Here is a 15,705-nt window from a genome sequence, read left to right on the forward strand (position 1 = left end):
ACACACACACACACACACACACACTTATGCGGTCGATACCGGCTGGCCACTCCACAGCAGGGTTTTCAGATGGTCGGTGCCCACAGATCCAGATGGTCAATCTGACTTCTCTGGCAAAGCAAACCTATGCTTTATCGAGTGAGCTATAAAGTTTAAGTGATGTGGCAGTTAGACTCATAGAGTGTTTGCTGTTCGCTCCCAGCAGTCTTCCAGCTTCGCTCACAGGAGCTGCAATACTTTCCGTGTTGGGGTAATTTTATCGCGACATGCTTTTACTCTTACTTGAGAAATAATTCACCTTAGTCTGTTAGATTTTGACACTTTCATCGTGATGCTTAACTCGCTAATATGACCTGACAGCAGCATCAGAGAACTGCAATAACACTGAAGTAGAACTAAGCAGTAAATGTGTGCGCCGAGGAAATAAGTTCAATTCTATACAATCAGGAGCACTCGCCCAGCGATCTGTCGCTATGTACATATCCCGCATCTTCCCTCTTACAGTTACCATTAAGCTAGTCATAGTCAATCATGCGGCCTCATGAAGAGAGACAGAAAAGTGGAGGATAAATTATGCATGAAACAGAGACGACATTACCTTTTATTTTATGTGACTGATAATTCTTCAACCGCAGATGTTATTCCTCAGGTAAAAAAAAAAGCGAAGACGCGAGCGCACCTGTATTTAATCGGATAAAACATCACACCATTATCTCCTAATTAGCCTAAATGAGTCATCAGATATGAGATATTTTCGGCGAGATTAGAGTCTGATCTCGCCGCTTGTGCAGAGTGACGTGGACGGATTGAGTTTCCAGCTGATCTGTGGGTGTCTGCGATGGGAATTCAGCAGCACGGCGGCGTGTTGGCGCTTGCATTTTGCATTTTGTAGTAAAATAAGAAGAAAAACTGTTAATACACGGGAACTGTGCGATCACTTTTGATCATTAAAGACTGTGGATATTGTTCTGCTGTATAGGTAGTGATGATATTTTACCACAGACGAACAATCAACCATTTTTTAAAAAACTTTTACCTGAAAAAAATATATATAGTTAGTCATATCAGCATAAAATCTAAACCCTATTGTCTGTTTTCTTGTACTTATTGCTGTGTTGTATTTAACACCTTTGTACTTCTTTTGAATTTTCCTATTTATCTTATTCGAGTAGTTATTTTCAAGACTACAGCACATTTATTTCCTTCGGTGCTTGTTTATATGAAGCGAAAATACTCTTAAGTGCAGTTTTTGGTCACTCAACCCACGTCTGCTTCTTCAGGAGCAGGCAGTGTGTAATAATCACAGACTTTATCTTTATTTTTTAAATCAAAACATCCCTCTTTGTGTAACCTTTAGCTTGCTAACACTACACAACTTGCTGTAAACTTTGTTCCTCCATCTAATGGCGTTCAGTCTTGCTACAACTACAAAACATTCATCGCCAGAGATTCATGCTGCCATTACAGCACAAAAAAAACCCAGCTTAGGTTAGACCCGCTGCACTCTCAGCTTCCCCTTGGCACTAAATACTCACTGCTAGATACCAGCACTGCCTGTATTATGTGGGTACATGATTCCCTTTAGCAAAATGTTTGCTCACTTTCCAATCCCTATTAACCCATAACTGGCCTCTTCACTTTAAAGCAAAGCAAGGTCAAGTCAACTGGGACTGACAGTGCAGAGACACTTCTGCTGCCTGGGTTTTCTCCATCGGCGCTACACTCTCCCGTCCAAATGAAAATTACTGAATTAGACAGTTTGACCAGATTTGCTGGCGCGTAGATATCGACTTGTAAAGGCTTTGTTGTTGTTGTTTTTTGTTTCCCAAATTAAATTTCCCATATTGTTCCTCTTTTCAGATAATTGATGAAAGTCTCAGATGTTCCTACAATATGTCTTTCAATTTGTCAGCTCGTAATAATGCGAGGATGGATAATTTCACCACAACCTCCTGCTCTGAATTGGCTGTTTTGTTGAGCTGCTGCTGTCCACGCCCCTTTCAGGAAGAAGACTCTCTCTGCATCTGAGTGCACGGCAGCCGACACTGATGGTAATTAACAGCACAATTATTGTTTTTAACTCGTGTGTATAGTGAGTTTGTCAGACAACATTGCAGTTACAAAAACAGTGACTTAAAGGTCCAGAGCTGCAGCTTTGAAGTCAACATGTAGTCTGAACAGTGGCGGTCCATCAGGACCAGCAAGGCCTTCTCTGCTGGACTAAACTCCATCACAATCCCTGACTTATGTTGTAATATTTTCCCATTAACCTTTCTACATTATTCCCAATAGTCTGTTCTCTTCATGTCCTAGTGTCTCTGGGCTGTGGTGCTTCCAGCAGCGTATGTTTATATCAGAGCTTTTATCCAATCATATTTCAGCCATCATGTGCTGCCAGGGTCACAGAAATCTGCCCTGAGGCCTTCAGCATCAAAGTTCAGGCGTCTGTAGCTTAAAATGCATCACAATGAAACTGTTGCTTTAACCAATCAGATTTTTAGTTAATGGTCCCAGGGGGCCAGCTAGCTGGCCTACGATGACGTCAGCACTTTCACGTCCTCTGATTGGATGGTCAGAGAGCTGAGACAAAGCTAGAGGTTCCTGTCTGTAGCAACCTGCACAAATTAAAACTTTATCGTAAAAGTATTTGTTTTCTTTTAAGCTAACAAGTGGACATTCTCAGCCTTACAGCAAATTAAAACTTATGGCAGAAACACAACTGGACAGACCGACTTCCAGCATCAGCCTCCATGGAGATAGAACAGGACTTATTGTTGGAAGTGAAACACACGGATTAGCTGCTAAACAGAGGGACTGAACTCCTCGTGAGGAAAGAAAGGGGATGGATTTTTTTTTTTAATAATCACAAGCTTTGGTGAGAAAAATACATATTTTTGTGATTTTATTGGGTTGATATTGATTGATTACTTATGTGATGGCATTCATTCTCTCTACATGAGATACCTGTCTGCAATGCAACTTCCTGCTATGCTGCCTTTCTGCATAATACTGATGGTTTCTGTAGCCGTGGCGTCATAATGACAGTGTTAAGAGGTGGTTTGATTCAGGCAAGACGCCACTGAAGGCCTCGGAGCAACATGCACGACCCGCCACTGAATCTTAATGTGCTGCTGTTTAGTCTCTTTTTTTAGTTGCCTGACAACAGAAACAAAAAAAATAAAAATATTGTGAACTCTGCTGTATTCAGATGCTTTGTATGAGAGCACAGACGTACAGATGTAAACAGCAGCTGAGTTAATGTTGCACTGAAGCACAGCAGCCACCATGAAAACACAGTAACTCCTCCTGTCCTTGTTTACTGGTTTAAAACCACTCAAAGTTTCCATTTCCATGTAGCTCTGACCTGTGGCCACACGATGGAAGCTAATGGTGGCGTAAACACATGCTGGGAGTGCATGAGGACTGTTTTGTTCACTCCTGCAGCCAACAGTAGAACATCTGGTGTGCTTTGTTTGTGGCTGAGACACTTTAGCGTCAGCAGAAGCATCTCCAGAAAGCACATAAACCAGACGCCAGCTCATTTTGAACATCTCATCAGCAGTGATCGGCTGAGATGATGCAACTTTTTACCTCTACGACTATTCTGCTCGTCAACTATTCATCTGCTCACTGATTAAAATTCTTACTGGCCTGTAAAGCTGAGAGGCTATGCAGTTAATAGGGGCTGGATGAATGGCAGTAGCAACCATCTCCATGTTTTCACAGCTTTTATTTTACACATCCATATTTTTAACACACTAAAACTGGATTTTCACCATATGGGCCCTTTAAATCCTGAGATATCTTCACCCTCTGGTCTATTCCTGCTGAGTGGTACAAGCACAGCGGTTTTCATCTGGAATGCATCATTATGACAGCTGAGAGTCATTTGAACAAGTGCCGGGTCAAGTGAACACTTCAGTGTCACCGAGGACCACATTAACACACCACCACCACCACCATCTTCGAAAATCCATTTTTAAGTGCACAGAAATTTCGGAATTAATCATCAAAAGTTGAAAAAGCAAAGATGAAAAGATGGCAGTGTTTAGCCTATGTTACATGCATAAAACACTGCATTTAATTAAAAAAATAAAACTTCAACTCCAATAAAGTCAACGCAATAAAACAGTTTTACTATTTTGTTGTTTGTCTCTTTCATATTCTGCCTTTAAAAAGTACAAGGACGTTGTTTTGGGTTGCTTTGTAGTGACCTACATTATGAGGAAAGGAAAAAAAAAGGAGCTAATTTTTGAAAGGAAACGTCGCAATTATGAATGAGATTAAAGGAGGAAAACAACAGCAAACAAAGCGACGGTGGAGCAGCTCTCCTTATCTTTAAACATGCATTTGTAGTTTTGAACATAAGCCGTTTGCTGCTGCTCGTATTTCCACCTTGTTTTACATTCGCTTTACTCTTTTCTAATGCTAATGGCACCGAGCCTGTTGAAAATGTGAAATTGCTCCATTTGTAAATGATAATTCTATAATTTATTTACAGCTACAGGGACAGAGGTGGGAAGTCAGTGAACTGGTGCCGTGCTGATAAGCAAGCTGATCACCGCATTAATATTAGGGAGTGGGGGGGAGAAATTACATGTTTACTAATGGTTGCAATAGCAAGACAAACAATCTGAAGCGACTGTGTGGTTATGGTTTCCTACTGAGACTGGGAAGAGAGGGGGGAGGAGAAATTAATATTTAATAATCACAGATCTGTTTATGAGCTCGCACGAGGAAAAAAAAAAAAAAACGACACACGGGGGGAAAAAAAAGATGCAAAGTGTGTGTTTGCATTCTTCTACGTCCCATTCACAAAAAAAAAAAAAAAAAAAGAATATGTTGAGTTGGGTGCAGCTTGTCATTTCAATTTCAGTATGCAAATGTATGCTCTGCTTATATTATAGGAGGGGGAAGAAAAAAAAAAGATTCAAAAGAAATGAGAATATGGATTTAAGCAGTGATTTAAACTCTGACGATGTAAACACCGCATGTGGTTAAAGCTCGCTGTCAGGCTCGTTGCTGCGGCGGTGTGTGTGTGTGTGTGTGTGTGTGTCTGTGTGTGTGTGTGTGTGTGAGGGGGGTAGAAAGCCTCAGCGCTGAGATGCAGTTATTAATCACAGTGCAAGCGTTGATTCATCTGTCGTGGAGGCAGTTTGGAAGATGGACTCTATTTACTGCTAAAGCTGTTTGAGGGGCTTTGGGAGGCAGCTATCAATCTCTTGGCTATCTTCAAAAGAAGGCGCCGATGCACAGGCATCAGTTTCAATCACCTCCCAGAGACAGGTGGTATGGTAAGCTGCCGCACAATAGTTTTTCCTCTTTTACTTCTCCTCTTCTTCCCTCTACCTCAAGGTGATTTTCTTTTTTTTTTTTTTTTTCGCTTCCCAAGGGAAGCACGTTATTAATGCGTTTTATCATAATAATAATAATATTACCTAAAAATACATACTGCACCCTGCCCTTTGGCTCCCTTGCTGTTTGGCACCCCGTGTTCCTAATTAGCATCTTCAATTAACCCATATTAATTGCCAACTATGGAGAGGTGGAGGAACTTGGCAAGTTGGTGCCACAGGGAGCAGTTTTTTTAAAAATGATTGTACTAATGCACTCTCAACCTCAACCTGCAAACACCACCTTTATGGAGCTTGTTCAGGTGACATTGTGAAAAAAAAAAAAAAAAAAAGGAACCCGAGTGTGAGTGGTTCTGTGTAGTTAAACAACAATCACACTTGGTTTTTGAACCGCATCTCTCTCCCCCCAAACCACCCTTTTTTCATCTGAGTCAGTCGGGCCTATTACCTCTGCAGGAGTCTAATGGTAGCACTTTACCATCCATTGCTCCCTCTTTCTTAATATCATCTCGGTTTTTGTTCTGCGTCACAGGGGGTGTTATCAGAATTGCTCGGCACAATGCAGAACACTTAATGACTCTGTTTTGTTTTAGCGCTTTGATCAATCTTGATTTTTTATTTTTATTTTTTGGGCCCCGACAATTTTAAATACACAAGAGAAGACAAGTAGCCCCATTACTTTCACCTGACGTAAACAAATCATTTTGCCGTATTAACTTTAAATCATCGCTGTAAGGAGGAAAACACGGCTTGTTGTGAGGGGGGGAGCGCCGTCTCTGCTCCTCAGCCAAGTTCATTGGCGCAGCAATACCGGCCCATTAATGTAGTCAGCACTTCAGTGGAACACCGGGGGAGCTTCCAAACCCCCCAGATAGACTGGAATCAATTGGAGTTGGATGGCGCTGGCAGTGCAGAGTGCAGCCAGGATAGTCTGGGGTGATGTTCGCCAGAAGTGGAGGGCCAACAGAGGTCACCAAGAGCAGCTGATTCCACCAGAAAAAAAAAAAAGAAAAAAAAAACAGGCTGCAATTTCTCTCTGCTGCAAATGACTCAGTGGTAACCTCCTCCTAACCTGTCATTACCATGCTATTACTGCTCTGCCCCCCCGAGGAGCTGGGAGGCTGTCATCACCTGACACTGTGTTTGTGTGTGTCCATCAACCCGAGATGAAAGTAAGCAATCATGTAAGCGCTTCGTCCTCGGCTTCCTCAGCCAGACGCGGAGCTCCGCAGCATTACAGCGCGAACATTCACCTTCATTTAACATAATTGTAATGTGGCTGAACCCTTAAACCCACAGACGGGTTTGAAAAGCATATGATCTAAAAGAAGAAAAACTGCCAAGATTACACCCTTATTTCCACTGATGCTTAAACTGCTCGTCTGTGACATGCTGTCCTGTTGGGAAATTTAACCAAATCTGAGCTTAATATTGTGGAATTTCATTAAAATCACTTCATTCTACAGGGTTCATTTAAAAACATGACAAAACTAAATTGGTTGTTTCTCCAGATTCTGTCTCAGCTACAACAAACAGCCATGTGACAAACATTCAGGGACTTTTCGGCTCTACTGGGCTGAACTGCAGGCAGTGTTAAAGCAGAGCAGCCAGATGTGATTACTAAAATATCTATATTGTGACCAGTCACTATTTTTCCAATACTGATAACACCTGTGGAACAATGCTGTATCAACAAAAAAATAGCTTGTTTTTTTGTTTGTTTGTTTACTTTAAAAAACATTTAAGGCTTTACACCTGTGCTACACTTCACAGAATACATTTCTGACTTCTCTCCACTACTTGCCATAGTTGTGATGTTTTCAGAAACTGCTTGAGGTTCAGAGGGTTCATAAAAACAGACATTAGTACTGTTGCCATGCTTCATACCAGTTAAACAGCCTGAATCAGTTTGCTCAGCTTAAAAGTATAGTTATTGAAAAAAATATAATTAATACCCATCCATCCATCATCTATACACCGCTTAATCCTCACCAGGGGGCTGCAGTCTATCCCAGCCGACTCAGGGTGAAGGCAGGTTCACCTGGACAGGTAAGACAATCAAGCACATTCACACCTACGGACAATTTAGAATCACCAGTTAACCTCAACATGTTTCTGGACCTTGTGGGAGGAAGAACCCTGAGAGAACCCACACTGCACGGGGAGACTCCACCCAGAAAGATCCCGGATGTCCTCACCAGGACGAGAACCGACGACGGTGCTAACCACCGCTCCACCTCGCAGCCCTTCATTAATATCTAAATGTTTGAAAAGTTAGAAACTGATGCTCAGCTCCACAGTCTCCCTTTTTTTCTGTGATTCATGTTCAATCAGAAATGAGGATCAAGTTATTTGGATTTTGATGATTCTGTGTCTCAGTGGTGTGAGCACACAATCAGTTAGACGCTCTGAGAAGAAGGTCTGATTACCCCTGATTAGAACAACTTTCTCCTCGGCTTATCATTGGCTATGTCGGCGCTAATCTGAGCGCTGATTGGTGGGAAAAAAAATAGATCCGAGTGCAGGGCATCCTCTGGGCAACAAGGTCAAATGAGAAGATGGTGATGACAGAGTTCATGTTCTGAAGTTTTTACGAAATAACTTGGAGAAAACTATGGAGGTTGGGCAAAAAAACAAACAATGAAGGATTATTGGAATCAACACTACTACTTGCTGGTGTGATGTAGATCATCATCTTTAATGCTTGGTCATAGGGAATCTTATGATCTGTTGGGTTTTCCATCTATTATTTTGTAGAGTCTTAACTTTAATTGTTGTATCAGTCAAGTAGCTTCATAGGAGTATAAAATATAGTAGTTTCTGAACCTTAACACTTCAGTTAGTCAGGTTAATTTGCATTATAAATAATACTGCAGGGTCTTAACCTTACAGTCTAATTTGGTCCGGTAACTTTTACTATGGACCTACCAGAAGCTCCATCTTTACATTTGACAGAGACATAAAAAGCGTGAACACAATCCCTGAGTTTGACTGTAGCGTTTTCCTTACTCTGAGGAAGGTGAGGTCGCGGCTGCGGTCGATGCTCGTGATCTCCAGGTTGCCCATTACCACTTCACAGTTCTCGTAGTACTTCCTCAGAGTGCGGTACTGCTGCTCCAGGTCCGACAGCGTGCTCAGCTTGTTCTCTGTACCGGCACATACTAGAAGAAAAAAAAACAAGGGGACAGAGTTAAAACAGCCACGTTAGATAGATGTGGGAAATCTATCTAGGAAATGATAAAACTGCACGTCCAGATTAAACAGGTTTGACTGAGTAAACATTTTAAACACTGACCAGAAACGCCGCAGAGCTGGGAGGCTCGATAACACAAAAATAGTCACAGCTAACGTTGTTGTAGTGTATACGAGAGAAAAAAACAAAAGCAGCTGTATGATTGTAGCAGGAAAAGACGCATGTAGAAGCCAGTAATAACGTCCGATAGCGTAAGATGTTATTACAGTCGCAAAGAATTTTTTCTACCAGGCCAATAACATAATTTATGACGTTATCGGTTCAGGACTTTTATTACGTTTTTAGCCAGTTATTAGATTATCGGCTTCTACAGAGCTTTTGTACCAGAGTTATGCTGCAAAATTTTTATTTCGAATGTGACAGAAATACAACTCCACAGACAGTGACTTTGCTGCTCGTGTAAGAGCAGGAAGCCACTGGACCCCACCGCACCTCAACGCCTCCCTACATCACCACTTGTACCCACAGGGTGGATGAGAGCTCTTTAGTGGCTAGCCGGGCCGCTCACTTGACAAGTAATTAAACAGAACCATTTCCGCCCGTCACACACCTTGCTCACCCAGGACGACACAAACCATCTGGCCAATCAGCTGGCGTTTCCCAGTCTAGCGTGAAACCGCACACGTATGCATACATGGACACAGATTTTTATTTTTATTTTTTAAAAAGGCACATAAATCCCAAAGTTTGTGTCTTTAGAAGTGAAAAAAAACCCTTTAGCGTCCACTGATGTGTCCTCTACTGGACTTAACACAGCTTTATGCGCGTCAGTGTTTTCTCCAGTTCCTCCTACGTTCTGTAAAGCTGCTGAATTGCAAGCCGACGTACAGACACGGCCGCTGACATTCAGTCTTTTGAAGCATTAGTTTCATTTGTATTGCCACGGCGGTGTGGTTTCTCCCACCTGCACCCTCTTCACGCTCGATGACAGAGAAGCCATCAGTGTGACGGAGGGGGTGACGGGTCCTTCCCTGAGTCTTGTCACACTGTCACCCATGAGCTGTTACCTCTCTCTCCGAACACCTCCACCTTGAAAGATCTTCACTGACGGTTTGCATTTTAATCCGAGATCCATTACACCCTCCACCGTGAGCTATACCTCCACGTTTTACACATCGCGTCCTCCCCCCGGTCCAACCCGAGCGCACGCCGCCCTCTCCGGCTGGCAATAAACTAGGCCAAACTCATTTAGCCGCCTTTTTTTTCTTCTTCGCATGTGGCGAAATCTTTCAATTCCATTTCCTATTCACTCCTCCTCCTCCTCCCATTACACAACAGATACATGCAGGGGGGAAAAGAAGCCTCGGGGGGCAACACCGGCTGTAAAGACAAATGGGATTGTGTTTAAATACTTCCACATCTAAGCAGATATTAGATAAGCGGAGCCGTTCCAATGTGACCCGGACAATACCCGTACGAGCTGGCGCTGATTAGCCGGGTTGCACATAGCATACCGTGCTGCTCAGGAATGATATATGGCAGGCCTGGGTGTTTTCAATAACAGTTAGCGTGGGCTTGAGGGGAGCGGAGTGGAGGTAGTGGGGGGGTCATAAAGAGAGGATAGGTGTAATAAACTGTTATTGCACCCGTGGGGCAGGGCGCCGAGATCAGAGGAAAGGGGGCATTGTGGCATGTGATGTCTGTGGAAATTTACTTTTTTTATATATATATATTTATACACACCCATTTGCTTCCTCAAGCAAGCCTGCTGACTTTTCAAACCCGCCCGGTGCATTGTGAAACGTTTGTTTATCTCTTTGTTGTTGTTGTTGTTGCATTTAAACATGTCATTTCTAATAAAACCGCTGAAAAGCTCCGCATGAGCTTGAAATGTACGACTGCCAAGTGAACCACGACAGAACCATCTGCGCCGCGTGGAGCAAACGTGTGAACTGTTGCAGGTTTACTGCAAAGCTGGGTGATCTGCTGGTCCGCATGTGTGTGTGTGCGTGGACGTGGGCAGGCTGTAAATAATAGACCTCAGGATGTATTTCCCCCCCTCTCGCTGCATGATCGAACCCATTTGTCTCCATGCTCAATATGTTACATCTGAGACCGTGCATCACGCTAAAGGTTGTAGAAAACACAGCCTCGGCTCTTCATATTGGCCAAACCTGCCTACCGGGGAGCGGAGTGTCACGAGACGCTCCGTCGTCGTCTGTTTAACATACTGCCTAGGATGCAGGAACACACCGCAAGAACAGATGAATCTTCATATTGTTTAAAGCTTACGGTTGTTCCATAAAAGAAAATCTATCTTATCTGTTTGATGGATTTCACTCCCTGGCACACTTTAAAGCTAAGAATGCCAATGAGATTCAGTATCTTTTCCTCCATATATATATATATATATAGCAGATCTGCCCATGTGAGTAAATTGATTTAATTTGTTTGCAGGGAATTTCATCTCAGAGGTGATAGATTAAGGCAATGAATCATAATAATTCAAAATTTTCCAATATATGTAATTAATGAGATTATGAGCCAATGGGTGGAAATGCATCTGGCTCAATTTGTAAGGTCTACGAGGGGATATAAAGGTTTTTTTTCCCTGCAGTGCTTTGACGGATACAGCGAGCTAGTGAGGAGCTAAATAATGCAAAACTGCATGTCTATCAGATAGGCAGATAAATAGAGAGATAGTTGCTGTGTTTCTCCAGCAGACAGAAAATACCACAATACATCTATCACTGTCTCTGCCACAAACCCCACCATCAGCAAACACTCTTTACACAAAACCAAAACACGTTTAAATATTTGCTAACGGACCGAGCCACATTTTCACTTTTTTTTTTTTTTTGGGGATTTCATAAATATCCTCATTAAATAGGCACTGCATTGTCATCGTTTCACCCCCTTCCCATTTCATTTCATAGGTAGTGCACACAACAGCTTCATCAATAGTGCCCGGCGCGATTATTGAACGCCTATAAAGCCGGCGAGTCTCTGAGGTTTATAGGCTCCTGCAAGTGAAGCCAGCAAAGGTCATCCCAATAGCCAGTAACTGACTGAATTAAATAAAGTTGCAAATGTCACTTACATAAGTAAACACTGTCAATAGCAGAGCTCGGCCGACGTGACTGGAATTAGCAGGAGGAGGATGCTCGCACAAATTAAACAGAAACTTTGCCTCGCAGGGTGCAAAAAAAATTCTCCACTTCCTGTCAAGCACAGTGAATAAAGCACCGAATTTGAGGTCAGAGCCGTCCTTTGTCCCCTAATGTCCCCCAGATGAGCTCCGGTGGTTAAGTATGAGTTACAAGCCACCGCTTCTGATGGTAATCATGGCCTAGATTATCGCCCCATCTGCTGAGCGGCTTAATAAGCATCAGAAACAATAACTGGATGAGGGTTTCGTGACGACGGCATGGTCCAGTAACACTAACCTCTTGCTGCCCTCTGAGCTCTGGTCACCTACCAACAATGCTGTCGCTGTCTCCATATGGTCCGCTGCAAATTAGCATTCTGGTGCGCACACGCCCAACACCTTGTGGGAGTTTTCCACAGAGGAAAGCGTGCAGCTGCCAGCGTGCACTCTGGGCTTACAGAGGCTGATTGCACCGCGTGCATCTGATATATAACAAATTATTGCAAATACGTGGTGCGTGGGTACGATCGGTGCATGTCATGTACTGCTCAGTTTCACTTTCTCTAGTGGGGAGAGATTCTCAGGCGACTGTCTGCTATCTGCACATCACTAAACGGAGACCTTTGGGTTAAGAAAGGGAAATATTTGCTAAGTTAGGCCCTAGATAACAATATGATCTATCTCCTGCTGTTATTTAAAGCTGTTGCCATGCTAATCCTACAACAAACACAAATAAAATCAATGAACAAACAGAAAAAAAATAGCACATGAATGCATAAAACTGGTAGTAATGGACTACTGTCATCAGTGTTTGACCTCGTTGTGCATCGTCTCAGTAAACGATGGTCCAAGTAGCCACGGGGAGCATTTTTTTTTGCCGGGAAACCCGCAGAACCGGCCAGAACAACGTCCAGACGTCACCCTAACCCACTTATTCTCTCCGACCACCTCGCTCTCGGTATTTCTGTGGGATTTAAAAGTTGTCTCCAGACAAGAAAAATCCATCCGAGTCGCAGGGGAGTGATTGGCTGACACTGACACACACCTCATTACCTCAAATCCGAGCCTCTTCTTCCTGACTGAGTGCGCCGCTGACAGTAGGTGCGGTAAAAAAAAAAAAAAGCCCTCCAGACCTCAGACTGACCAGCAGCAGAAATGTGTTTGAGTTTGTGTGTGTTTGTTTGACTCTCAGCTCTGGCTTGCCCTCGTAGTACAACACAGGTGTATTGACCAAAAATGTGAATCGTTTTGCCAAAAATAGCTCAGCGTGCATGTTTTACTCCAAGCTGTGGTTTTAGATTAATAAGGCTCTGGGGGAAATGCACTGCAGCCTGTTGTGTTTTAGCCGTGTGGCTTCGTAAAAGAGTGAAACAGTGAATATCATGTGCTTCTTCTTCTTTATTTTTTTGAAGTTTTTGAAGCTGCTGCTGCATCTAATCGTCAGGTAGCGTTACAGAAAATACACTATTATTGACGGAACTGTTTCTCCAAGGCTCATTTTGTCTTGTTTGTTCATGGAAGATGACAGAGACGTTTTGAATGTTTAAGAATAATTGCTATGAGAACAGTGGTTATGGGAGATAATGGAGTTTCACTGGTTGCTTGTTGGTCTGATGTGACATGATGCAGCATTATTAGCAGGAGCTTCAGTTTAAGTTTGGCACAAAACACACAACTATAACTAAAATATGAGCAAATAATACAATTAAATCAACATGAATGCAGCGTCTCCTGGCTGCTAATCAGTGTACATATGACAACACTGTGGTGGGAACAGGTCAGATTGGATGTCCAATAGGAGGCGTTGTTTGTGAGGCTTCATCCATCTCCATGTCTGAGGATTAAAATGAGTTTATTTTAAGAGCTCAGTGAACTGGTGTTGTTCTTATACCAGCTGGGCTCTACTTCGCAGTGTCTTGCCACTGGAAAAATATGTGAGAATGTATTTGTGCACGAGTCCCATAATCAGCATTCTGGTTACAATAATTTACGGAGCTCTGATGTTAACTCCCTCCTTCCCTTCGATAAATGAAACACCGATGCAGCGGCCTCTCCGTCTCTCGCCGGTGATTACTGTCGCTTTCACTTCTTAAAACAAACGGCGCCGTTACTCGGCGAATAGGTTGATGGCAGACCAAAATAAAACCCGGCTGTTGGTGGATGCAATCAAGATCAAGATCTTCGGAGAGGAAATAAGTTCCTCTCTGTGATGCTGCTGAACAACAGCGAGCAGAAGCAGCTCACACGTCTTCCCTCTAGCTGATCGCTCCACCTCAGGTTCGGGATTTGCGTTCTCCCGTTTAAACTTTTATTCAGATCGCATCAATGATTTAAGCTGCAACAGTTTTGAATCGGAGCCTACGTGGATCAAGCAGCTCGTGAAAAAAGCGTTAGGACTCAGCGTTGAGTTTGGACGAACTTGGATTGAGACTGGGCCCAAAAAACTTGATGGGAACAACCCTGTACGAGTTGGATCTTAGCAAACAGTTGCACATTTTGAATTGCCGGCTTAGACCACGTTTACGAATAGCAAAAACGGTGATATCTCAATGTGTTTAGGCCTTTGGTTTACACGTAAACGAAGCTACAGGTCATCGAAAATGATCATATTTGGAAAAACTCCGTCTTTACGTTTGCATGTAGACAGAAGGAGACGGAGTTTGACGTCACAGAATGCGACAATCAGCATCATACGTGTGTGACCAGTTTGGCTACTGTGATAGAAAGTCAATATTTTCACGTATTTTACTTGTTTTGTTCTCTAACACCACATGTAGGAGTAGCTCCACTTCTCCATCAGTCCAAACAAATGACCCTTGCGCCATTATCGCTAAAGTAACAGGAAGTACCATTCGTTTTTGTGTTTTTCCCAGGATTCTGATTTGCTAGCACGACTTTATGCTTCTCCAGTAGATTAATCATAGCTACGACTACCAGAATAACCATGACCTGGATGACTGAGAATCTTCACAGACTTTATGCTTCTCGTTACACTGCCCTCTACAGGTTTGGCTCATAGCAGCTCTTAACGAGGTGTTTATGCAGGTTTGTGTTAATGAAGATTTTTTTGAAAACGATCTGGTATAAACAGTGTTACTTTTGAAAACGTAGATCCATTTTTGTTAGGGATGCACGATATATTGGCGACCACATCGGTATCGGCCAATATTAGTGTTTTTTCCCATATATCAGTATCAGTCCGATGAACAAACTTAGCAGATGATTGTTCTAACATCAGCACCTTCGTCTCAACATTTGATGTTGCTGCTATTTCACAGATGTTTTTACTTAAATGTTCCTAGACTTCAGCGGTAAATATGTTAAAATATGTCTAAATATGTTTTACTTCTGTTATGTAATAAAGAAGACTATGTGGTCTAATTTAGCATTATGGGCTTCTTTTGAATAGTTTCCTCACAGTGCTTACTTATACTCATTTTTGGGTGGGAACAAAAATATCGACATTGTTAATATCGGTTTTCGGTGATATCAGAAATCCTAATATCAGCCAGAAATTTTAATATCGAGCATCACTAGTTCTTGTAAATAGCCGGCTATGTGTGAGCGTAAATAAAACAGAGAATACATAAGAATAAAACAACAACAACATGAAGTCATGTACATTGATCAAACATGTAGAAATTGCAGCGATGATTCAGGAATCAAACATTTTTTTTCTAAGTTGGAAAAGAGGTTGTAATGCAAACATGCAAACATGAAACTTCAGAACTTGCTGAGTTATTTCCAGCCGGTGCTTAAGGTGAATGGAGCTATTTTGGAACAGCCTGTCATCTGATAAACATGGTGGGTGGTCGTGCGTAATGGCACCGCACTCCGCTGTGGCAGCTTTTTAAATTGGAGGCAGCAGATTTATCAACAAATCTGTCCTGCTGCCTCCAATAGTTTGAGGGATTTAGTTACTGTGGATTAAAAGTCATTAATATCCATTTATGTAAGAAAAAAATGATTTCCTGACATTCTGCTTCATCCACATTAAAACGCTATATTTT

General features: G+C 42.5%; 1 protein-coding gene across 1 annotated transcript in view; it reads right to left on the minus strand.

The window, feature by feature from the left end:
* Positions 1-15,705, minus strand: part of LOC103360983 (receptor tyrosine-protein kinase erbB-4-like) — a 357,047-nt gene that overhangs the window by 195,518 nt on the left and 145,824 nt on the right. The window contains exon 2 of the mRNA XM_008286939.1: positions 8,364-8,515. Within this exon, the coding sequence (XP_008285161.1) occupies positions 8,364-8,515 (152 nt within the window). The remainder of the gene's footprint in view (positions 1-8,363; positions 8,516-15,705) is intronic.

Source organism: Stegastes partitus, unplaced genomic scaffold, assembly GCF_000690725.1.
Source record: "Stegastes partitus isolate 25-593 unplaced genomic scaffold, Stegastes_partitus-1.0.2 Scaffold477, whole genome shotgun sequence".
Taxonomy (NCBI): domain Eukaryota; kingdom Metazoa; phylum Chordata; class Actinopteri; family Pomacentridae; genus Stegastes; species Stegastes partitus.